At 45.6% G+C, this 26,149-nt stretch overlaps 1 protein-coding gene across 1 annotated transcript in view; it reads left to right on the forward strand.

Moving 5' to 3' along the window:
* The first annotated feature begins 6,304 nt into the window (after positions 1-6,304).
* Positions 6,305-26,149, forward strand: part of LOC119170597 (RNA-binding protein 38-like) — a 104,139-nt gene continuing 84,294 nt past the window's right edge. The window contains exon 1 of the mRNA XM_037421812.2: positions 6,305-6,537. Coding sequence (XP_037277709.2) covers positions 6,310-6,537 — 228 coding nt within the window. The 5' untranslated portion in view covers positions 6,305-6,309. The remainder of the gene's footprint in view (positions 6,538-26,149) is intronic.

Genomic DNA, 26,149 nt, shown 5'->3' on the forward strand with positions numbered 1-26,149 from the left:
CCGTGACGACTACGCCTTGAACTCTCTCCTGCGCTTCTTTTCACTGGTATCCTCTCCCACGCCGCATTGCCCTCTCGCCAAATGCCCCTACCGATCTCGCGTGGCATACGTCATCGCCAATTCACTGCTTGAAACACCGTCTACTTGTGGTTGCCACGATTCCAGCCGTCGACTTCGTCAGTTGCGTTGTAGCTGCGTGCTTGTTGGCAAACTGTGGCTTCCGCAATCGTGCCGGTATGGACCCTGCGTTGCGGACACGTCTTCAAAGGATCGCCAATGCGATGGACCCATACGGGGACACCCCGTGCCCCACACGTGTTGCACGCAGGCAAAACGATGAACAACAAGCAGTGCGGACAGCTGCTTGCAGACTCACCAGAAGTCGTAGGCGCTTGCTCGAGCAATCACAGCATATTTGGCATCTTTGGCTCGGCGCGTCAGAGATATGGCACGGCGCATCACGTGGAGGCCCGAAAGGCCTGGAAAAAAGGAGGGATTGTTTTTTGGAATCAGCGGCACGCCGGCAGCTCGTAGCGCTGCCGCGTGTAGAATCATTGGTCGCGACGGCATTCTGCACACGATGCAAGCGTTTACTTGAAATGCTTGAAAAAATATCGGAGGTGGTTTACAGGCCCTTCGATGTAAAGCACAAGGAATAACACTTCGATCTTCTTTATGCCATTCTTTTTCTTAAAATAATTTCAAGGGGAGGGAAATGCATTTAGAGGCAACAGATGGTTTGGCAATATGATAAAAGGAGGAAATTACTAGGCATGAAAAAAGCATATGATGCATAACATAGACAACTTTAGCACTGTGAAATGGTTTTAGCAGCTTTAGTGCCATAGTAGAGTTATAAGCGAACCACAGTGACAATTTATCGGGTTTTTTTTTTAATAACCATCCGAAGACGAGGAAATAAGTGCTCATACATAGGAATGTGCCATGTAATTCATTGCAGTGCTTGTTTTTGCAAATAATGTGCATTCACATTATGTAGAAAGTTTACGAACGTTGCACTAGCTTCCAATGTTTCTATGAATTGCTGTGCTTATCATGTATATATGAGTACAGCCAGGCAGCACATTATTCTTGTTCACATATAGTGTATATTGTTTTTTCCAAACACCCAGCACCTCCACCAAAATGTTGGGAACATGTTTTCAACTTATTTACAGTAGGCATTAGACCATTAGACCAGCAGTCAAGATAGCGGCAGTTTTTTCTGAACACTAACACGTTGTCGTCCTCTTTTTCACACTCTACATCATAGTCATAGCTGCAACCCCACAACAACATTTATATTAGGCAACATCGCCATTCCTCTATTCTCATTGCTACACAGTGTTGCAATGGCATGATAATGTTGTCTTCGACCTTGGGTCATCATCAGCCTGACTGCGCCCTCTGCATGACAAAGGCCTCTCTCATGATCCGCCAATCAACCCAGTCTTGTGCTTTCTGCCTCTACATTATACCTGGAAACTTTTTAATGTCAATGGCCCACCTAGCTTTCTTTCTCCCCCTTGCATGTTTGCCTTCTCTGGGAATCCAGTCAGTTCCCCTTGAAGGGACATTAAAGTCAAGTAATAATTTAAAACAGAATGAAAGCTCAATTTATGGCGTCTAAAACGACAGTATTATCAAAAGCAGTGCCCTACTTACCAATAAATTAAGGTAAATGCACAAGAGCACATGTGCCACAGTAGGATGTTAGCAAAATGATCCCGATGTCGTCAGAGTTACAGCCTACAATTAATTACTAGTAATCGAGTTAGCTCTACTAAATAACCTTCCATGCATCAAAAGATGTAATAATATGCTGCTTGTTCGTTTATATTTGATTCATGGAAAAAAGAACAGCGGGACTTTACTATGGGGAATGGCGTGAGCGGTTACAAAGTTCAATTTTCGCCTGGTTGAACTGGACAAGTCGTGCCATCTAGTGGGGCCCAGTTGAACTAAGCCCGTGTGCCATCTTGGAGCCAATTGCAGGAAATTGTTCAATGGCCGCTGTTGCTCCTGCTGCTTTCGTTCTGATGCTGCTAGTGTCGGCGGCCTCGAAGCAAAGTCGGGCAACGTTGTGCACAGCAAAAGTGACCCGAGTTCTGCTTGAGGCAGTAAATTGGAAAGAGCTAACCTTATGCGGACCACTAAAACGTGATTTCATCAAAAATAATCACTTCCTTGGCACAAAAGTAACACTACGACGTTTCTGGACTGCTATTTGAACAATAAACGTCGACTTAACAGTTGAAACTCTATGGTAATGTGTGTGCCTTTTGTAGTGAGTCATCATCATCAGCCTTACTACGTCTACTGCAGGACAAAAGCCTTTCCCATGTTCCGCCAGTAAACTCGGTCTTGTGCTTGCTGCTGCCAATTTATACCCACAAACTTCTTAATCTCATTTGCCCACCTAACCTTCTGTCTCCCCCTAACCCGCTTGCCTTCTCTGGGAATCCAGTCAGTTACCCTTAATGGCCTGCGGTTATCTTGCCTACACACTACATGCCCGATCCATGTCCATTTTCTCCGTTTGATTTCAACTATGATATGCTTAACCCCGGCTTTTTCCTCGAATTACTCTGCTCTCTTCTTGTCTCTTAAGGTTGCACCAATCATTTTTCTTTCCATCGCTCCCTGCGTTGTCCTCAATTTATGCTGAACACTCTTTGTAAACCTCCAGGTTTCTGCTCCGTAGATAAGTACCGGCAAGATGTAGCTGTTGCACACCTTCTTCTTGACGGATGGTCGCAACCTGCCAGTCATGATTTGAGAGTGCTTGCCGAATGTACTCCACCTCATTCTTATTCTTCTAGTTACTTCACTCTCATGGTTAGGATCTGCAGTTACTGCCTGTCCTAAGTAGACATATTCCTTGACCACTTCCAGTGTAGACAGCATTTTGTAGAATGACTTTATTGTCGAAATTAAGAGACTAATGTTCACCAGCCTTGATTGCGGGAAAATGTGATCCTTTCTTATGTGAATAGCATGTAGTAGAACATACTAAAGAAAAGGGCATGAAAGACAGAGCACTAGAAAAGAAGGCACAAACAACAGCGCTGTTGCTTCCTTTTTCCGGTGCTCACTCTTTTGCACTGTTTTCTTCAGCCATATTACCTGGCACAGTGGTGTAGCAGTTGCGGTGCTCGGCCACTGACCCTGAAGGTTCGATCCGAACCATAACTGTCGCAATTCAGTGGAGGCGAAATGGCAGAGGCATGTGCGATATCAGTGCGCGCTAAGAAACAGTCAAAATTTCCGGAGCCCCCTACTAAGGCCTCTCTCATAAACACATCATTGTCTTAGAACGTAAAAACCAAGATGTTATAATCTTCAGCTATGTTGTACCAATTCATGTCCTTAGCATCCACTTTTGATGTAGCGGAGGTTATAGAACTTGAAAATGCTATATTAGGCCAATAAACCGGTGAAGGCTTCTTTCTGTGGCGTAAATTTTACGGTGTTCTGCAGTATGACGAATTCGGTAGCAAAGTTGGGCTGGTTGCTTAGTTAACACTTAATTAGCGAATATTTCATCCCTTCTATGAGACGCTTTCATTTTGTTAGTAGTGGTTTAGGGCACCTCAATGAATTCTCCACATTGCACCATAATATGCATATACTGGCAGCACAATTTAATTGCTTATAGGTGTGGATTTGTGGTTCATGTAAGTAAGGGTATGTATATAGAAACATAGAATATTTCGATGTACAGTATGGACGAGAACCCGTGCTATCGTTTAACACGCTCCTTTCTTTCATTACCCACTCATCAAAATGCGTCCTTGATGTCATACCTAGAGCTCCAGAAGCTCGCTTGTTTCTTAGTGATTCGCGGGAATACTGCGGCAACGACTCGTCTACAGTATGTCTGGCACCGTAATGCCCACTTCAACCGAGATGACACGGTCCTGCTCTCGACGTTGTCACGGCAATTTGGTCTGTGCGAGAAGTTGACTTCGCCATACTCCGGTCTGTTCCGTGTCGCGCTCCAGGTCACTGATGTGACATACGAAATCGAGCCTCCTCGCACCACCTGGGCGCTATCGTGTTCGGACATTGTTCACGTAACTCAACTGAAGTGACATCACTTGGAACAGCCGAGCACGCGTACTGAGATGCACGTCCCTTCGCCGCCAGTGGTGATGTCACGGCGACAAAGGCAACGTGACATCAACCCCGAACAGTCGCAATCTTTTTGACAGTGAACACGGCAGCGAGAAGTATCGCTCATGCGCAGTGCGGCCAGGTGGCAAAAATTCTGCCGTCGCGCGCATTGCGTCAGGCGAGCTAGCGCGTGTCGACTGCTGCATGCGCACGGCAGTAGGAAAGCCGTGTGCCTCAAAGTGGCAACAATGTATAACTTCCTACTACGCTCCTCTCGATATACAGGTAAACTTGAAAATGTGTTATTTTTTGCTGTCGTTTTCTGGGTCATCGCTGATCTTTTAGTGGGCGCTTTCTCCGATGCACATTTTGTGTTGCAGCATACCTGGTGCCGGTGCACATTCTAAATGTATTGAGGATGCGTCTAGAAAAGCGCTGGATCGCGATGCTCTTCTGGCAAGCTTGGCGATTTGTGAAAATTTGCGGGAATATACATGAAATCGCCTATGTGCGAAACTCTGTTTACGTGGCGACTGCGCTCAAACGCAAGGTTCGCCAAGAATGGCAGAATCTTCGAGGGCATCGTAACTTTGGGTCACTATTTTTTATACCTTCCAGAATGGCAGCAGTGATTTTTTTTTCATAGGGGGACATGACAAAATACAAATTTAACATTAAGTTAAAATATTCTAGATTACCGATAGAACTACAATAAACGTACCAGTATATCGCCAAACGTGCACCAAATAACAGTTGGGGTATTTGCATTCCTTCACCTATTCATTGTACTAAAAGAACGCAAAAAAAAATACAAAAACCAAGTGACACGGCAGGCATAAAAGACAAGGCATTTGAACTGAAAGCAGCCAAATTTTTGTTGTTATCATAATAGGACCTGCAGGAAGGCCGAAAATCAGCTAGCAGACGACAAACGAGCCCTGCGATTACGTGATGCGCGCGAAGTGCAGGTATACCCCGCTTGCGCATGCGCTCAGATACTGTGACGTGTCATCTAACGGTGCTAGTAGTACTGAAAACAACGTGATCCTGTGTTCACTCTCAAAAAGATTGCGAATGTACGTGTATGGCTGATAGCGTCAACATAATAAATCTAAAAGATGCAAATGTTTACGATTAAGGCAGCTCATGACCGATGCAGTAGATACATTCTTGCGTTTAGAAAGCATGGCCACAAACTTTGGCTTACGCAAGAGCTACCTTTAGTTGCAGCTTTAGATTTAAGTTTGAGAGCACATTTGTTAGGCCTACTACCCTCGCTCTCGTAAAGTTTTAACCGCCAAGCTGGTACCAGAAACAGCGCCGCCGGTGAGGGAAAGACCACAGGCCGTGCCGTATATGCGCACAGTTTCTCACAACTTGAAGAAGGTGGCGAATGGGTACTGGTTACATATGACATTATTTATTTTATTTTTGAGCCCTACGGATGTTGGCCGCCATTTGTCCACGCGTCGCCGCGCCCGGAAAAGCTGACTCTTTGTGGTACAAAAACAGGCCAGTTGCACTTTGCACGGTGTTCGTGGCCTAAGAAATTCTACTTACAAGCGCCAATGTTAATATTGTCCAGACCAGACGCTGCGGCAAGGGAGCATGGCTTTCAATATATATATATATATATATATATATATATATATATATATATATATATATATATATATATATATATATATATATATATATATATATATATATATATATATATATATATATATATATATATACTGTGTTCTCGTTCCTTCCAAGCATGCGCGTATTCGTAAGCTCCGGCAAACGTATGCAGGATTCAAGGTAAGCGAGCTCTGATATTTTCATTTGAAAGCCATGCTCCCTTGTAAGTATATAATGCACCAGTGACATGTCGCAGGCCTGCCTAAGGAAGGAGCACAACTTTTTTGAGATCGCGATGTCATGTGCGTGGGGTTGTACGGCATTGTCCTGCGCATATACAACTGCGCGCACGCCTGCATGTATATAAACAGGAGCCTTTTTTTCAAATAAGTACAGTTGCAGGTGACGCTCTATCCTGTCCCCTCGTGTACGCGGATCAACGCGAGCTATCGCGGCAGCGAAACCAGAACCGAACCCGGCGGGACGCCTGAGAGGAAGGCGCACCCTCGCACTCAGTAGACAATGCCCCGGTGGCCTGCCAGAGGGCGCCCTGGACAAAGTCACGTGATGAGCAGCTGTTGGAGCGTCAGACGAGCATGCAAAGCTGTGGTTAGCGGCATGTCGGAGTGTGGCGTGCAGCAAAAGGACACGACGTTCACAAAGATATTCGTGGGCGGACTGCCGTACCACACCACTGACAAGTCCTTGCGGCAGTTCTTCGAGTCCTTCGGCGACATCGAGGAGGCTGTGGTCATCACCGACCGGCAGACGGGCAAAAGCCGCGGCTATGGTTTCGTAAGTACCACAAGGCGTCCCTCTCGCCTCTCCCTTTCAACCTAGCGAGAACGCGGTTCAAAATGCGCCGCGCGTCGCTTTGGGATGTGCGGGCCGCTGAAAGGCCGTGCGATCGTGTGGCACGAGCGCGATTAGCGTGCGATCGAACGTCTGTATCGTCAGGTGAACATCTAAAAAGTTAAAGAAAGTACCGCGACCTCGTCAGGGGGACCTCGAGTCCGAGCGCCTGTGCGCAGCAGTGTGACGTCGCGTTTGGGTGTATGAATCATGTGTCCGTCGGCGATCTGTCTCTTCTTTTTCGAGGGCGATCGCCGCTTGGAAAGAACATTGATTTACCGAGATTGTGTTGCTCTTAGTGCAGGGGGTTCCGCAAAGTCTGAAACGGACGCACTCCTCCCTGCAAACGCGTTTGTTCCCCGCTTGACGGTTCTCTCGAAAACATCCATCGACCGAGTGAACTGTTGATCATATCGCCCACTCCTCCGCCGCGAGGGACAAAAGACTTTGGCGTACTACGTTGAGCGCCGCGATAGTTCGGAGCGAGCGATCAGAACGAAAAGAAAGAAGCAACGCTACGACAACTCGACAGGGAAAGAAAAAAAAAAAACTTGGTGAATGCACGATTAGAGTAGTGGCATTGTCTCGCGCAGTTGATTGTATCGGCTGTTGTGTGAATTTCATTTTTATGACAATCTCCGCCAGTGGACTTAGTTTATACATGTCTTGGCGTGTGCCGTACCTTGCCTCGAAGATTTCTTCGGGCTTGGCTTTGAAAAACCGAGGGACGGCCATTTTGTATGTGTTCTCTTTTCTGGTCTCTTCTCGATGGCCCTCGCATCTCGTGCGTCGGCTGCTGCTTCACACCCTTAGTGCGCGCGGCGTAAAAAAAAAACATAGAAAGAAAGAGGCTCACGAGATCCGCAGCCCCGTCTCCCTCTTTTCTGCCCACAACGAAGGGTTTTCGTGGCCCGTTTTGTTCTTATTCTTTTTTTTTTTTCACTTTTATTTCAGCTTTTTTTTGTTCCCCCTCCGCTTCTTGGCGACCCTTTCTTGAATTTCTCGCTTACTCAGACAGATTTCACATTTCCGTCAAAAAGAACTTTAGAAACAAAAAAAGTGAAGTTGCTGTCGCGATTTGATTAATCGAGGGCTCCCATTGTGAATCCGCGTACTGTCGTGTTATGCGCACTGCCCAAGGGGCGACGTACGTTGCTCGCAAGGTAGCACTGCTTGATTGGATGAACGTTTGCGAGTCAGCCGTAGGCGTTAATTATTATTGTTTGCCTTGCAGTGTTCCTGTTCTTTGTGGGGGAATCTGAGCCTGCGTTTAATGGCGTGCGTAGTTCTTTTGCCGCATTGCGACACAGATTTCGAGGCGTTTCGGAAGTTATTGCCAACCGCCCGCCCAGTTGTGAGTGTCGTCGTGACTGTACTCTTGAGTGTTCTCGCCGCAACGATTGCGGAACAATTTAACCTCATGGACCTTCCGAGCTTTTTTTTTTTTCTTCATCGAATTATTATTGCTATTTATTATTATTAGTTGTAGTAGTCCTCGTCTAAAGCGCGGCTTGTACTACAAGGGAGCACACGTTGAGCCTGACTTCCTTTTGCAATGCTTTTGGCTTCGCGAGAAAGCTTACGAGGGTACCCGAGCTGTCTCTTGGAAGACCAGCGCACTAACTTGTTGCTCCGCGATTCAGCGCGTTTTCCTTCTTCGACCGGCGAAGGCTCGGAGTAAGAGGGGAGGTCATTGCTTTTCAGACAACCCCAGTCTTCGTGATGCCCCCCCCCCCCCTTTTTTTTTTATTATTATTGCCGACCGCATTTCTGACAAACCGTTTCACTTTGATGCTGAATTACTTTAGCTGCAGTTGTGAGCAGTGTTTTTGTTGTTTTTTTTTCCTCTTTGCAATCGCGTGCGAGAGTCTATGTGGTGTTGGTGCGAGGGAATTACCGCTGAGAGTATCGGCTGTTTAGCTGTTCGTCTTTACGTGACCGCATTGTATTGAGTAATTGCTTTTTACGCATCTGCCTGCCACCGTAAACAAGAACGGAAGTGTCGCATGCACCTTTACGTTAATTTAATAGGATTCTCAAAATATGCGCGAACGCATTAGACCTGCTCACCATTTTTAGAAAAAAAAAGGACAGGAAATGTTTGTGCTTGTTTTTCTTCGCTGCTGTTGTTACGTTCCGATTCCCAATCTGAACAAGGGTGTCAATGCAGACTACTTGCTATTTCTAGATTCCTACATCACCCTAAAGTGTTCCTTCGTGAGTCATCTTTCCGTGTTTTTCTTTCCCTCTTTTTTTTTCTCACTAATATGCACCCTTTAACAAAAAAAAATCATAGCTGTTCGGCTACTCTCCCAACATCATTATCCATCTCTCAAACTTGAAAACGTTATAACCAGAGAGAAAAGGGGGGAGGAGGGGCGGATCGATGAAGGATATAAGGGACGTATGCGTCACGGCCATCTGTGTGTTTCGAACGAGGCGTATAAAAATCGCAGGCGTATAAAAAGAAATTTCTTTCAAGTTGACACTCCGTCCGTGCGGCACTTTGAAGCCGCGAGCTGCCGGCAAACCACAGCTGTTATTACTATTATAAAAAAAAAAAAAAACGACTCCCCGACTTTGACAAATAATGAACCCGATTCACTTTTGTCAGAATAGCACGATTCTTACCCCCGCGCGCGCTTTTTTTTTCATCCTTTTTTTCTGTAAGTCATTTCTAGAAACAAAACTTTTGCACATCGATTCGGCAACAGGTTTTTTTTTTATTGGCTACTGAATCCCGTGTAAATTAATTTAAGTCGACAAATTAACGTCGGACAAAGAACGCAGACGAGTGAGAGTGACCATTGATACCGTAATGAGAGTATGGGGAAGGGGGGGACGATGCTGAAGGTGACAACTAGTTGCGATATTTACTGGAACGTAAATAGGTTCGTCTTTTATTTTTCACATTTTTGATCGTAATTTTTGATCGCAATTGTGGTCGCGTTGCAGTCGACTCAAGTCCGATACGTGGAGCGACTAAATCAATTTCGCGGGAATCGAATGGAACCACGCCGTGCAAGTCGGCGCTAATTAGAGATAATTAGGAGGAACCTTCGTCCTGCGTCGAATACATAAACATGCATGCCGCTCGGTGTCATGGTGACGAAGTAAACGTGTTAATGTACTGTGCGCGGTGTACCACACCTATTTATTATTTTTGTACGGCGCATTGAATTTCAACACTAACGAAGGATTTGAGTGAGAATGTGACCGATGCTTTATGGATGGATAGATGGATATATATTAATTCATTCGTTCATATTAGAGGTCTGCGCTCGGTGGCATTAGCGATGGTGAAAGCGAGGGCACAGCCCGTGAACAACACACAAGCGTCCTTGGCTGAAAAAAGAAAAGAAATTGAAGCTCTCAGTGCAACATCAGCTTGCAACGCATGCACTGAGACGCGCACACTGGAGCGAATAGTAGCAAGTTAATCCGCGAAAACATTGTTCCACGTCGCCCTGCTGATTCGATGTGCCCGTGTAATCTCTGAAATGAATGCAATGGCGTTTCTGTGTCAATCACAAGGCCGATCATTTCCTTTTTGTTTACATCGTCGCAGCCGTTTTCTGTTGTGTTTCTCGATGATAGCTCGTGACCCTGTGTACTACTGGATTCGTGCGAACCGCGTTCGCCCGCTACTTCCGTTTGTTGCGTGTCGCAGTGTCATACAGGTGACTGCGTCGTTCGAAGACCTTGTGTGTAGTATCGACGCGTGGACGGGACGTGTGTGATTGCGCTGCGAGATTTTTCAATCTTAATCGAATCAGAGATCTTCACACTTCATTCTATATTATATATATGGACACCTTGTTTGGACATGATACCACACGTCTACCACGCACCCATTAGCCACTTTTCGCTCATGGTAAACGCAACGCTGTTTTTTTTTTTTTCTTCAACGCTCTATGTTAATGATTACCAATCGTCTCAGCACTTCAATGTTTGCGCTGGTTGAATGAAACCCTCTTTAGCGATGACTCAAGACATGTGGACGGCGCCATCTCGGGCTGTTAAGTCGATAGGTAGAGGGATGGGCGCGAAACTTCAACAAGGCCATTCAAAAGTCGTGTGCACCAACTCAACCGTTTTTATGTGTACATGTCGACCGTAACACTGTTTAAGTTATTAGATACAAAGGTTAACAACCCAACATGGCGGCGACCTCCCCATGACCCGGCCTCTCTGCAGAACGGCCGTCGTTCCTGTTTCAGCCGTTCAATTGGTCAATAAAATTCATTTCGTGAGCATTTCCATGTAGAGGCTCTTGTGTCGCTGACATGATCGGTGATTGGAAGGTGACATTCATTGTATAAAATAAAAAAAACAATAAAAGAAAACAAACACGAGACAGATCGCACAAGGCTAGCGCTGTCTACCAACAAACGCCTTTGTTTTTGCAGTACAAATATGCTATACGCTTCTGGAAAGGGGGAAGACTAAAGGAGGAGGAGATTTTTCTTAGCACAGATGATTATGATGAAAACTTTGGGTCCAGAAGACGTTGGGGAGACCCGGCTTGTCCCACGTAGAGACCGCATGCGCAGATGCCGTAATTTGTCAGAGAAGCGTACAGAACGCTCCACTGCGGAGGTATAGTTAATCTCATTTGTCCGCAGTTTTTGGTGATCAGCGCTATTCCTGTATTGTCTTTGTTGTTTTCGCGCTGTTTTTTTTTTTTCTCTATGAAAGTTTGCCGACAAGCTCACGTTCACACGCTCCTGAAAGGTGACTTACACGACCGCTAGGGCGACTTTACCAACAATCCAAGCGCTAAGCCCCCCACTTTTTTTTTTGCTTTGTAGATTGGCGGCACTGTCTTCGTACATAACGCGCTGCAATCAATCCTCGCCGCCATTCGACGTGCCTTAGACGCGTTTGTATGAATGCGACCGTAGTGGGCGTCATTTCTATAGCGCATCGATCGCAGCATCAATCGTGCAGCGTTTTGCGATGCGGAACGACCTGTCGGTAAATAGATAAAAGCGAGGAACAAAGAGATATTGCGTCGAAGCAGCATGTTAATCATTTTAATAGATGGCTGCAGTGTGTAAATAGCACGGACGACAAAAAAACAAAACCATCGAAGTATATAGGAAAGGGAAGTATGCGGGTCTAAGAAAAAATGTTTTTTTTTTTTCTGACACTGAAAGACACCCCAATGATAATTGATGGGGCTTAACGTCCCAGAACTATATAAGATGTGATTACGAGAGACGCCGTAGTGGAGGTCTCCGGAAATTCCGACCACCTGGGGTTGTTTTAACGCGCACCCTAATCTAAGAACACGGGCCTCAAACATTTTCTCATCCATCGAAAATGCGGCCTGGATTCGACCCCGCAACCTGCGGGCCGGCATTCGAGCTCCATAACCGCTAGATCATCCACTGTGGCGGGGTGGAAAGACGCACGTCACTTAGCATCTCTGTACTGCTATGCTCACGGCGACTCGTGCAACGATTTCTGCATTCAGGGCGCGTTTTTTTTTTTTTTAGCCAGGATTCTTAATAGAGCAGAGATCAGCTGCAAAACCTCCTTTTTTCGTATGTTTTGCAATCGTGATGTTACCCCAACAACGTGTTCATGTGGTAATCGTAGTGACATCCCATGACCGAGTTTTTCTTGAAGCCCTTGCCGTGGCTGAGTTCCACTGTAGGTTCGCATTTGCTGAAGGCTCAAGTGTGTGCAATCTCTGCATGATCCTCGTCGCTGCCTGTCTATGATGACTTCTGATAAGGCTGCGGTAAAACTGTTGTCAAGCTATCTTATTCTAACCAAGGAACGGTATAAAAGGAATCCAGATGCATGCGTAAACGTAAACACAGCGGCGCGCATGGTGGACTAACTCAAAATGGCGACACGACGGTCTTTTGATGGAGGCGTGGTATACGTGCAGTGACGCGCGGAAATGATTACAGTTAAAAGCGTTACGAATGGATGCTGCTACGAAATGTATGGCTCGAGTTCGTTGTTATAATTTCGATATGGTGAGATTTGGGTGCACGTTAAAGAACCCCAGGTGGTCGAAATTTCCAGAGCCCTCCACTACGGCGTCTCTCATAATCAAATGGTGGTTTTGAGACGTTAAACCCCACATATCAATCAATTTCGCTATGGTGATTTCACGTTACGAGTTGTTATCCCTCAGCCTAGACGGACATACTCCCTTTGTCGGCAATGTACATTACCGTACTCCCTTTGCGAGAGAGAGAGAAAACTAAAAGACTTTACTTAATTACCCGGTGGACGACTATCCTAGCTCCCTGTGCGAAGGAGTTGAAGATCGAGAGAGTCGAAAAGGGAGTTTGTGGGTATCCGCACGCGTGTGAATGTTGTATCATGTTTTTTTTTTCTCTCTTTTAGTGTACCTCAAGGGCCGAAGCATTCGGAGGGGAGTGGTATCAAAGAGTATACATGCATGCATAACGAATTGACGTCGGGTAAACTATTTGGTTACTTGTTAAAGTTGACCGGAAACGTTGAAGATCAGTAATGCGATGAGAGCGGGAATGTGGTTTCAATTCTCACGAGTGCGAGGGAGAAAAATAAAAGGAAGTCCTTCGAAAGGCAACTGCAACCTTATGTCCGTGATCAATGCGTGACGATACGTACTGAGGAGGAGAGATGAAGTCATCTTGTAGTGGACATTCCATGACATACCGTACGAATGCGGCGAAAATGACGCCAATTGTATTTTTTACTGCGCGATGATAATGATCGTAGTCGTAGCCGCCTCCAGGCTAGTAACAATATCGCTTATTTTTTTATTTTTTATATGTTTAGGTCACACTGTATTCATTTCAGACCAGGCTGGTGGGGAACACAGTTAATTAAAGGTAAAACAATCAAAGGAATCAAATTCGCATATAACAAAGTTCAGCAATCCATTACGTCGCGCATAGTTAGACGTAATGAAGCATGTCGAATTGTTCTGATCAAGTGAGTAAGTACTCCATCTGATTTCGGTACCCTTAAGGTAGATATATCCGCTATAGTTGACAGTCTTGGCCCGATCTCTGCCGATCCCTGAAGTTCCCTAAACCTTAATGAATGCCCCGATGATGACTGCTCAAATGTCTTCGTAGTCGAATCGTGAACCGAGGGTTATGCCGCAATTTAAAGGTATCTAACTGATCGGTTACGTCGAAATTACGTAAGGTACACTGAAGACAGAAGTTAAGCTACGTTTATTGATTATCCCCTCGTGACAGATGTAGAAGAAGGAAATACTATAAAAGTCCAGCGGCTTTTGCCGTGAAGGAAGGGGCAACGTAAGCTATGGGGAAGGAAAACAAAGAAAAAAAAACAAGTGAACTTCCTTCGCCGGCTTGCCGAGACGTAATAACGCAGCGTCTACTCGCCCTTAATTGCTTTCCGGTAATTGCATTGCTGAATTATCCGAATATTCACGTAAGCGAACATCTTTCTTCAACGTTGACTGGGACACATAACGAAGAAAATAAATATATTAAGGCAGACAAATGCGAGGAAAATATATTTTGAGTGAAAATCAAACTGACGTGTGGTGCTCGTGTTGCGTCGCGAAATTCCGAGGAATACAATTGTTCAGCCTTCAAATTCTCTTCTACTCATTGAGCCTCTCCGGTGACGCTCATGCAATCAGCGGTAATGATTTTCTAAAAATAAATAAATTAATAGAATTTGAAAAGTTCTGCGTCAAAAATTGTTTCTTCCTTTAGGTTCTCTTTGAACATGCAATGTTTAAAATATCATTGTGTTGTGTTAGGAATTTACCGCCCTTACGAATTCTATCCCGCTGCCCCTCCGCCCTGTGCGTGTATATATATATATATATATATATATATATATATATATATATATATATATATATATATATATATATATATATACACACTAGACAGACCACCTGGGGCTCGCCGTGGCGTCATTAAAGTTAACGTCTGCTTATTTTGTAGGGCATTTTTTGCTACGCATCTTTCTTCAGCGATGCGGACATTATTTATTCTGCACAGAGTAGATCTCTGCTCTGTGGCTTTACTGACTAAGCTGCGCGTTCTCGGTTATCCGTATGGCTGCGCTTATCTCTCTCTTTCTCTCTCTCCGTGGGATCGAATCGCGGCTGCACTTCGGATGGAGGCGGATATGTTGTAGGCCCGTGTGCTCAGATTTGGGTGCACGCAGTTAAAAGAACCCCAGGTGGTCGAAATTTCCGGAGCCCTCCACTACGGCGTCTCTCATAATCATATGGGGGTTTTGAGACGTTAAACCCCATGCACATATCAATCATTTACTCTGTTTTTTTTTTGTATATTTTAAGAATCCGGGCTCTGTGTACAGTATTATGGAATATATTTCGTTAAGGCTCTTCGCATTTTTCACGACCGTTGGGAGGGCAGGGTGCCCAGACGAGTCTTTTTTTTTTTCCTTTGTCATCCTTTTTTTTTTTCAGAAGATGGCGCCGTTTGTATTTTGATCAAAGCTCTGCCTGTCATCTTACGTGAGAGCGTATAGCAACGCCCTCGACGGAAACTAGGCGGCGCGTTCATAATGTCTCATTGTATGCATGCCTTTAAGCGCACGAAAAACGGTGGTTCTTCCTTCTCTCTCGGTCAGTTGGTTCACAGTATACCAGTAGGTGCAGTGATCGGAATTCTTGGTTGACCCAGTCCGATGACCCGAGGTGTCGTGGTTCGCCGTGAAGGGATCCGAAAAGAGCAACCGGGGGGGGGGGGGGGGGTCGGAGCTTCGATTCAGGCTCCTCTCGGCTGTTGTGGTCGCGCCACTCACGAGCGGAGCTTTGCACTTTTTGTTTTTGACGAATTCAACGCGACGATACCATCGTAACTTGATATAGTCGTTCGCGTATGTGTGCGTGCGTGTGTGTGTTTGCGCGTTTGTTCCCATAATAGTCAACTGGCGTCCGAATCTCTCCTCATTTTCACCTCGATCCGATGCGCCATTCGCGGTTGCTTTAGCTGCTTTTTTAAACAGCCGTTTTCTGGCAGGCTTATTAAAGGCTAAAGATGTAAAGCCTCTAAATATGATGTTATGCGTGTTCGATGGGCATTGGCCATTCGTTTCTGCGCCGCAATGGAAGGCCTCATTTAATGCCAAGAGCCCTCCATACTGCAGCACTTTCTATTGTATCCTGTAAGCATGTGGCACTTTGACTAATGGCACGCGTATAAGACTAACCGGGATTATGTTGCGAATGTGGTCTGCGTTTTTTTTTTCTCTCCTTTACTCCACTTTTCCTACTTCCACTTCTCAACCTTCCTTCACTGCTCGCTCTAAATTCTTTTTTATTTTATTTTTTAGTTTTACCCGTCTTGTTTCCGGTGTCGTGCTCGTGCGTTGCTTTTAACCCGGAACTTCTTTTGCGACAGTGCCTCTCGGCGGCTTCCTCTCAAAGTGTGACTGACTCCTGTAAAGAAAAGCACCCCGAACTAGCTATATGTACCGGTGTCCCAGAAACATAATCATCGCGGGCAACTTCCGGTGCAAGTTAATGTAGGTTACTTTCATAATTTTGTTTCCCCTCTCGGTCGATAACGCGAGTAATGGTGGCCAAGTATATGCGAACGCCACTATCCATCGTGTACGCTAGGCGTTCTAATTCAGTGCAGCAGCGAGGACAGGGGACAAAACGTGTGACAAATTTTGGTTTTTTCCGTATACTTAATGAATGAATGGTTAATAATAATAATAATAATAATTATTATTATTATTATTTCCACCGATACAGTGTTGATGGAGGGATTGGGAAAAAAGTGGCGGGCCACCTGACTACGCTCCCACCCACCCCATTTACATCAGGCAGAGGAAGTGGTAGTGACAGAATACATAGAATAATCGCAGTAACTCGCTTTAGTTGCACAAATATATGGACGCACATTCGATGGAGCCATTTTAAATGGAGGCAGTTCAGGTTCTGTACACTTGCTATAACAAAATAAAATGGTTGGAAAAGCTTTGCACAAATGTGACAAAAGAAGACATTTAAAGCAGAATCGAGAAGAGGCTCAGACCATGGCAACATATTGCATGATACACATAAGGGGGTAAAGGCTAATTATATGCTTTAACAGTTAGAATTAATCGAAAATTTGCGGAGCTGTGCTAGTGTAATTTTTGTAATTTTAATGCCTGCAAAATTCAGTTTATTTAATTGTAACGCTAGTGATAAAATGCTATATGCATACCATAATTTCTTCTTGTGTGGGAAGTGCCCAACATCGTAAGGCTGATTACAATGTCGGTAGTGTGACTTGTAAGTTTGCATATCAGCTCACTCTAATAATGTAGACAAACGTCCTTTTTGTTTTATCTTATAGTATCGTAGCAGTCTATATTTGCATATGTTTACAGCGTTAATAATGATGTGTACAATAAACAAATTATACTAAACCTCGGGCTTGATTGCATCATGTAGGCTGATCAACGTTCTACCTGCAAATTTTTTTTAGGGTTGAACATTTTAAGAGCGAGGAGGGAGGGGGTAGAGGTAGCCCTGTTTAGTTTACGAATTTCGTAGCTGTAAGTCTTATCGTTTTTACACGCATCCGCATTTCATTGATGGTCACGCATTTCTGGAATATGTCGCGAGGACGCTTCTCTTCGAGCGTTGGGACCGGAGTTGGTGATCTTTGAAATACCCAAGTTACCCGTTCTACGACTTACTCGTTCCTCAGGCGCGCATTTCAGAGGTGTCAGTCGGAGCGCTGGGCCGTCTACCCAAAGCTGTGGGAGCAGCAGTGGGTGTCACCGGGGCTGATGATGATGACGACGATGATGATGATGAACGAATTTCAGTGGGCAGCTTGGTGTACAATCCCACGTCCATACCTGCCGAGTCGCCCAGATTTGGACCATGTATTACGTTTGTGCTGTTGACCGGAACATCTCCCGGAAATCGCGATTTCTGCGCGTAATCCGGCTACATGAACAAAAAGCGAACCCAATCCGACCCAGGCTTTTTTTGCGAACTAAGAAAATTATTCGACTCGGACCACTGTGGCAGAATGCGCCAAGGGGAAGAGCTTCATTTTATTTATTTATTTGATCAAAACCGACGCAGGAGGCGTTGATGTAAACGTAGTCGGGGAAATCATATACCTGCGTTGTTTGTTTGGCCGCTTTAAGCCATTATAATACTATAAGACTATTACACTATTACTATTATAAGAAGCGGGCGGGAGCATTGCAGGTGACATTGCGTATCGCCTAGGTATAGTGGTATACTACGACAGCTAGTGATCTTGATTGACGGATAGCGTGCGTATTGAAATGGTGTTGAACGGCATTCTATTCGCTTTGCTTGAGGACGGTCTTCGCGACGCGTCTATCCGCTACGTTTAATGAAAACGAAACTATACGAATATTGGTCCCTTATGGGCGGAGCAAAACGTGCGTCACGAGGTGCAAACTTGGAATCACAAAGCACTTGTTGCCCAAAAACTCGTTGATTTATTTTTCCTATTTGTGAGATGGTGAAGCTTCTCTTGAGTTACACCTTTCCGACTGCGACCGCCCTATAGACGTGTGGGCGTGTACATATGTGTGCATACAGACTTGTGCTAGGGTTGCGCACCCGGGACCACAGCCTGGGATCCTAGTTTCACCCCTTTCTCTGGCTACTACTCATTCGTTGGCGCACTTGCAGGTATCAGCAAAAGAGACGTACTCTTCAACTTGAAGGTTTATCTTGTTGTGTGTAATCGCTAGGCAACTTGGCAGAGCCAGACGGGGTTGGTAAGGGCGGTCCATTTCTTCCCTCTTCATTCAGTGCCTCTCGTCCACCTCTGTCATAGATGAGGACAAATGAGTGGCGCAATTAAGATTATTTATGCTCTGTAGGAGTTCTTTTGATTATAGTAATTAAGGAAGAGCGAAGAGCCTCTGTGGATCAGTGGCTATGGTGCTCGGCTGCTGATACGAAGGTCGCGGGTTCGATGCCGGCCGCGGTGATCGCATTTCCACGGAGGCGAAGTGGTATAGAGGCCCGTGTACCGTGCCATGTCGGAGCATGTGAAAGAACCCCACGTGGTGGAAATTTCCGGAGCCCTCCACTATACGGCATCTCTCGTAATCACGTCGTGACTTGGGGACGTTCAACCTCATAGAATATTAGAATTAGTGTCTGAAATCGCCCTTGTAACTGCGCATCGCTTGTTGCTCCAAAGTGCGCGCTGCAGGAAACCAGACCTGCGGTCAAATCGTGTATACGGCTTGTTGGGCGTCAGTGGAGGCTGGTAGGGTTTGCTGAAGCCCTTAGCTGTGTGACGTCACGCGATGCTCTTCCTCCTTGCTTCAGTTTCTCGGGGCCCCGGCTGTGACGCGTACGTTACCGGTGGATTTCGAAGGAAAGTACGTGCAGTTTCTTGCGTTAGGCGCCGGGGTATAGTTAGAGCTATAAATAAATTTCGCCTCGGCCGCCTCTTCCCCCAACGTGAGGACGCCAAGAATGTCGCTATGTTCCAGCCGTTTTCCCCCGCTTTTGTATTAATTCGTTTTTCCGGACTGGGTACACTGCGTGCGTTTTTTTTTTTTTTTTACTTTTAGAAATAGACATCTCTAACTCTAAGAACGTGGCTCGCGCGCACAGAGAGGTAGAGAGAGAGAGAGAGAAAGAAAAAGAGTAAATTAGATAAAAGTCGGGCTAGTTCGTTCCAAGGTACGGTTAATTGACTAAAAATTAGGACGTCAAGCTCGCGGATTCTGTCCCGTATGCTGCGGCCGCATTTGGGTGAGGCGAAATGCTATAGTGGTCCGTGTGTTGTGCCATGTTTAGTGCGACTTAAAGAGCGCCAGATGGTCAAAATTTTCGCAGCCCTCAACGTCGGTGTCTCCTAATCCGTCGCGGTTTTTTGACGTAAAAGTTCTATTATAATATTATAATTAATTAGTGGTGGTGGTAGTTTTACATGATTTTTTTTTCCGAAATCTATGATTTGAGTATGATGGTTACGATTTGATAACGAGCTAAATCCACTAGTACTTCTGTTATTCAGTGATGTTCCGTGCAGGGAATTTTTTCTTTTTCGGGGAATTTTCGCCTGTCATTTTGAGCTAAAGAGAAAAAGGGACTCTTTGTGATGTATCAGGGAATTTCAGGAAATGTTAAATTCTTCTATGACGACTGATAATTAGCGGTCACAGTGCGCCTTCATCTGCTGTAGTCTGTTCTGGCGCATGCACCACTCAAACATAGCCTTTGTCTGATGTTTACGCGTAGTGATTTCTAATTCGCTAGTTGTGTTAAACTTAAAGTCCAGACTGTGCAGTATACTTACTTGCAGTATATGAATTGATAAGGGCATGCTTTCGTTGTGTGGCAATGGAGAGGCTACTCATGATTTCAGAAGTCGCCTGTGCGCGAGACACGTTTAGTTATACTATGTGTGTGCGTGGATAGGGGCGGTAATTAGTACTGTTGTGCAAGGAAATGTGCCGAGAACTTCGTCAACGTTTGCAGGGAAAAATCCTCGAAATAGGGAATTTTCGTGCCTCCGAATTGAGAACTCTTCGGCGTAGTACGGGACATTATCGCTGTTATTTCACCCTAATCGGGACGTCTTAGAAAATTTGGGTCCCGTGTATTCTGAACGCGGTCCTTCGCTTTTACGTACACTATTATCAGACGTCAGGTTCGTTTTGGGGGCGAAGCTCCTTAAGGCGTAAGTCGTACGTGCGTCTCCTGTATGTAGTAGTCATTGGAATGTCCGCTGGATGGTGGTACTTGTATCTGCTGAATAGAGTAACTACAGTTACTCTAACGATGAATGTATGATGGCGGTACTTGTAGTGTTCACTAGACGAACGGACGGACAGACAGACGATTCGCGGTTTGCCGACAAAAAACTCTTCGCAGCTTCGCCCCACTCATCATCATTCACTCTGTGGATAAGCTGCAATGTTTTTTTTTCACGTTGTTATGCCGTATTTACCAAGTTAAATGGTAGTTTCGAGTAATTTCTTTATAGGCATATTTCCTTGCCCGTGCATCTTCAGCAGTAATACGTACAGTCCGCTTCAGTTTTGCTCTTATCGCAGTCGCGGCGGCAGCTTTTACGAGGGAGGCGTACGCGCTTGAAACCTGTGTACTGGAATTTTAAGTGCACTCCGAAATTTCCAGAGCACTTCGCTACGGCGTCTCTAACAATCGTATGGCGGCTTTGGGACGTTAAGCCCCCAGCGCTTGTCATCATTACAGTTTGGTCCTTAAGCCCCTGTATTCGCGTTTCAATGTATACCATTTTTATGCGGGTATCTTTGTTTGCACAGTGTGTTCCTCGAATGCCCAAAGTGTCGTCCAGTACGTAATTTTACGCCCGTTTGGGGAGGAATATTTTCGCGGAAATATAGGTCGCATTTCATGCTGCCGTGACGTCTTTATTACCGAACTTCAACCGCTGCAGGTTAGGGGTCGTTAGCGCGGACAAGGCCCGCTGATCAATCGGACGATTCCAGTTCGCTCGGTGTTGTAGGGGTTCTCTTCGTGCATGACGTGGTGAAACCCGACGAGTTAGTACTCGAGACGCACGCGTGCATTGAAGTTCTAGAGAGAGAGAGAGAGAGAGAACGGCGCAATCGGCCGTAACGGGCTATAGAACAGCCCGCCCCGAATCGTCTGCCTCTCGCCTGACCGTTTCTCTGCCGCTTGCTTTGCCTATCGATTTCGCAAGCCGTCACGCTACCGCCTCGTGGGAATCACGCAGGCAATAGCGGTTCAGCGAACTGAATATTTTGCAGGTCGTGCGTGAGTGCTTACCAAGTACTAAGTATTCTTTCTTTCTTTCTTTCTTTCTTTCTTTCTTTCTTTCTTTCTTTCTTTCTTTCTTTCTTTCTTTCTTTCTTTCTTTCTTTCTTTATGGTTCCGAGTGTTCTGGTATGTGACTCAAGAGACCCGTTAACCTTACTACGTATACTATGTACACATAGTACTATGTCGGTGTACTACGTCGGTGTACTATGTTCGTTACTATATGTTCGGTATAGTACTATGTTCGTTGTACTATGTCCTTACGGTCATAGTAAACCGAAAATAGTAAACAAAAAAAAAGATGCCCTCGTTTTTTTGAAGAGTGCAATACACGCCGCTCCTGCAGCTGTGTGTGCTTGGATTTACCGCCGGCGGGCACCTGATTGCGTACGCGGTTTTTGATTGCTCATCGCCTAAGAATGTTCCGATTGTCTTGCTGTTGCTTGCTGTCTGCTAATGCAGGCCACTTCGGGACTCAACTTTTGGTCTTTCAATTATAGTTTACTTCTGGCCTATATTTCACTTCCACGTGTCGGCCTACAGCTAAGGAAAGCCGCCGAGACAAATTCTGTTGAAAATGACTGCCGACATCGTGGACTTCAAAGCGTTTCACAAAAATTTTGTGAAAGATTGGTTTATTTGGTGAAACTCGAAGGTGCGGCAGAGCTTTGCTGTATTAATGTAGCTTCCTCCGAAGCGCGTTCTTTTGTCAGGCGGTGAAAGCGTGAAACAGCACTGCAGAACTGCAGCCTGTTTCCGTTATGCCCGTGGTTGTGGCAGGGCGTACTGTATATGTACGGCACTCCTGTTTGTAATGTTTACGAATGGACGCCGCGGCAGCTCCTCGCATTGTCTATGAAGCGCATAATGGTTAAGTTATGGTATTAGCGCCACCGTCTGCGCGTACATAATCGATTTCGTCGTGCAGCGGCGTCCCCAAACGCAGGTTGTAGTACGACACGGCGGGTGCGCGTCACCTGATACGGGTCGACATCCGGCCTAACCCGTTCTTTTGTGGGTGAATGGAACGCGATACGCTCGCTGTTAGCTATTTTTTTACGCGTGTCTTTGATGGCTTACCTGTCGTTCTCAAACGATGTATGTTACTGTACCTCGTTTGGCGCATTAAAGCTGTCTGCTTATAGCATCAGTGCGTTAGCGACTGCTGGAGTGGCCCGCTGCTTAGAAAGCGCCACATTTAATAATAATAATAATAATAATAATAATAATAATAATAATTGCATCCTTTCTACACTTTAAGAAGCCCCCCCCCCCCCTCATTTTTTTTATTATCGGCAAGTGAACTGTAGCGTCGCCGCACCAGACTTGCTTTCACACAAAACACTTAATCTAAACACCGATTTCACGAAGAGGAGCATAACCTCGAACCAGGGGTATAGCCAGCGGAACAGTTATGGGTTCTCGACCCCCCCCCCCCCCCCCCAAAGAAAATCTGGCTACGCCCCTGCCTTCAACGCGTGCAAGTTCGTCACTTTGCCACGGTGGCCTAGCGGTTAAGGTTTTAGACTCTTGACCCCAGAGGTAGCGAGATCCAATCCCTGCAGCATTTCGATTGAGGCGAAGTGCTGTCGACCCGTGTAAGTTCACGTTAAAGAATTCCAGATTGCCCAGATTCCCGGGGCCCTATACACTATACGGCTTTTTTTTTTTTATAATCGCAGCGGAGTTTTGGGAAGTGAAGCGCCAACAGATATGGCATACATCACAACTCAATGTTTGGCCTGTACGACGATACCCGCACAGGCGGTGAGTGATTGTTTTCTGCGTTCAGATATCATAACCCAGTAGCAGGGCGCCGTGCTTCTCAAGAAGCCTTGGCCAAACAGTTTCGTCAGGGTATACCGTGTCTGAACACTTCCATTTTGCGCGTCTCGCCGAGGTCGTTATCCGTGTGCGAGAAGCCTCTTATATACGCGAGCTGTGCGGTGATTAGTGCGACGAGATTGATCCTCGGCTCCTGCCGTCCTTCCCTATACATGCGCTTTTATAGCGCGAAAGCTCAAACACTGATAGCGTCGATCCTCTTCATGGAAAAAAAAAGCGGCCGTCCCCTTTGTGTGTAATAACGCGCGCGCGTTTGCCGTCGTGGCTTGTATTCGCCAATGCTCATCGATACGGGCTATATAGGATACCTGATGCCCGTATGTGTGTGTGTCGACTGGCTCTCCTCGTGCAGAGGTGGGAGCAGGAGAACCGTTCGATGGGAAGGGCGGAATCTATCGATCCGCGCGCGACTCGTTCGAGTGTGCTTATATCAAGTGATCGTTCCAGGTGGTGGCGGTGGCGTCTCTATATAGTTCCTGTTATTTGTATATGTATTCGTAAAAAGGAGACCTTTTTTCTTCTATATATACTTTCTAGCATTGTATGATATGAGTGCGTATGTACGTGCGGTGAATTGGACACAAACACGTCGCATTTGCGCAAACGAAGCCGCAGTGTGTTAATTGTTTTTTCTTTCTCGAGAATTTATGACGTTGCAACTTCTATTCTGTTACAAGCAGCGCTTGACAGCGTGTATCTCCGAGTTGAAATTATGGCCGAGTGTCGTTTATACGTTACAAATTTACACTTCGGTTTCGCTAGCCGCAAGTTCGAGATTTAAAATGCGCGTTTCAGTTGAAATCAGTCGTTCGCCTTGTGTAAGGTACTTCATTTCTTTTAAAGTGCCGCAGCGGTCGGGGCTGTAGTATGTTGTCACCGCATTGGCGTAACGCAGGCGAAACCACGCATAAAAAAAACAAAAAAATTCAAATCCCACGTACAGTGGGAATCGATGATATGCGAGGCACGAATGAGAAAGGTCGGTAGGTCACTTTAAAATCAGCACAACGTTACGAGGTGGAGGTAAATGATGCCGCACATGACTTCTGTGTCGTGATTATCATGTTTGGATGTGTCGTATACCTTCGTCATCTATTCGCGTCACGTGATACCAAATTTAGTATATCTGGAGCTAGCGAAACGGCTGCGAGCACGCTATGAGCGTGGTATGTTCTCATGTTCTTGCATGACACGAGTGTGAGAATTATTCGTCATCCAATGACGGCACGTAATACCAAACTTGGCGTATGTATAGCTAGCGATACGGCCACGAGCTCATCATGAGTGTGGCATGTAGTCATGTTGTTAAATGACAGGCATGACGTGATTATCATGTTTGTATGTGTCATTTACCTATGTCGTCCGTTCGCGTCGCGTAATACCGAGTTTGATACATGTGAAGCTAGTGAAACGGCCACGAGCGCATCATGAGCGTAGCATGTAGTCATGTTGTGACATGACACGCGTCTCATGTTTATCATGTTTGCGCCAGTCACATGCCTTCGTCATCCATTCACGTACCGTAATACCAAATTTGGTATATGTGACGCTAGTCAAACGCCTACGAGCTGGGCATGTAGTCATGTTGTTACATGACACGCATGTCATGATTTTCATGTTAGAATGTGTCGCTTGTGTTCGCCATGCTATCATGCTATGCCATACCAGTTTTGCAACAAACCATGTGAACGAAACAACCGCAAGAGCTGCAGTACCACGAAATGTAAATCATGACATTCATGTCATAATTTTCATGTTACGACTAATCAAATATGTTCTTCATACAGTCATGTTTCGCCATACCAAGTTTGCTATCGATACCATTATCGAAACGGCCAGGAGGGCTAAAAGTCGTAGGCGGCTAGATAGATAGATACGCGCAAAGTCGCCGAAGTTCGCTAAGAATTGCTTCGCATTTAATAGAGGAAGCTAGCGAGAAAATGGGAAGAACAATAGAAACATTGATCAAAACAGGAAAGGATAAAAAGAGAGGAAGAACGAAAAAAAACGAACTAAAAGGAAACAAAAAAGGCTGGCCTTCTGCGCACCTTCTTGTGTAAAGCTTTACTTTTTCGTTTGTCTGTTTAAGCCTTAAGCTAGTAATGGGAGCTGAAGTACAGGGTAATAAAATAGTCAAAGGCTGCTTGAGGAGCGTGTCCTCTTCTTAGTGCGTGGCTGTGCGACGCAGCGAACAAAAAGAGAGGACATCTTCTCTGTCGCAGAAACTCGTCCCACTTCGCGGGCATTCGAGAAGATCCACCGATTCTGGCCTGTCTTTCATTGTAGACTGACGTTCTTAGCGAGACCAACCACCACGACGAACACGTGATCGACGACTCGGGCGAGTCGTCTTTTGCGGCCGCCTCGTAAATCGACGAGTTTTCGAGCGTACACAGCTGCGCGGATTTCTTACAGCGTCGGGATGCCTGGATGTGGGCCGAAATCCCATTCATAAATGCCGCCTGAAGACGTATTCTCCTCTGCTTTCTTTTTTTTTAATCTTTTTTTATTTAATTTCACTTCCCGCTTAGGATTTAGGCTGGACAGCGATGTGTGGGATACGGAAAGCGTGGGGCCAATCGGAAAGATATATGGAACCCTTAAATCGTGCACTTCTCTGACACAGTGGAGAGACGTGGTCGTAAAGGTTGTTTTTCGTTTACCAAACAACACGTTCCGTTTCAGGAAAGAGGGCGACGGGGGGGGGGGGGGGGGGTAAACTGTATCTCTTAACGATGTCAGGCTTCAGCGAGAACTAGAAGAAAAAACAAACAAACAAGAACCCATGGCCCATTTTTCATTTATTTGCCTGAGACGGTGCGAAAACCCCGAAGGTGCCAAAAATTATCAGGCTCGTTGGAAGTGAAACCGGTCTTACCTTCCTCCTCAGCCGATTGTATAATATATATAATTGATGATGGTTTAACGTCCCAAAAACCATGCTGTGAGGTACACCGTAGT

This window comes from Rhipicephalus microplus, chromosome 2, assembly GCF_043290135.1.
Source record: "Rhipicephalus microplus isolate Deutch F79 chromosome 2, USDA_Rmic, whole genome shotgun sequence".
NCBI classification, from domain to species: domain Eukaryota; kingdom Metazoa; phylum Arthropoda; class Arachnida; order Ixodida; family Ixodidae; genus Rhipicephalus; species Rhipicephalus microplus.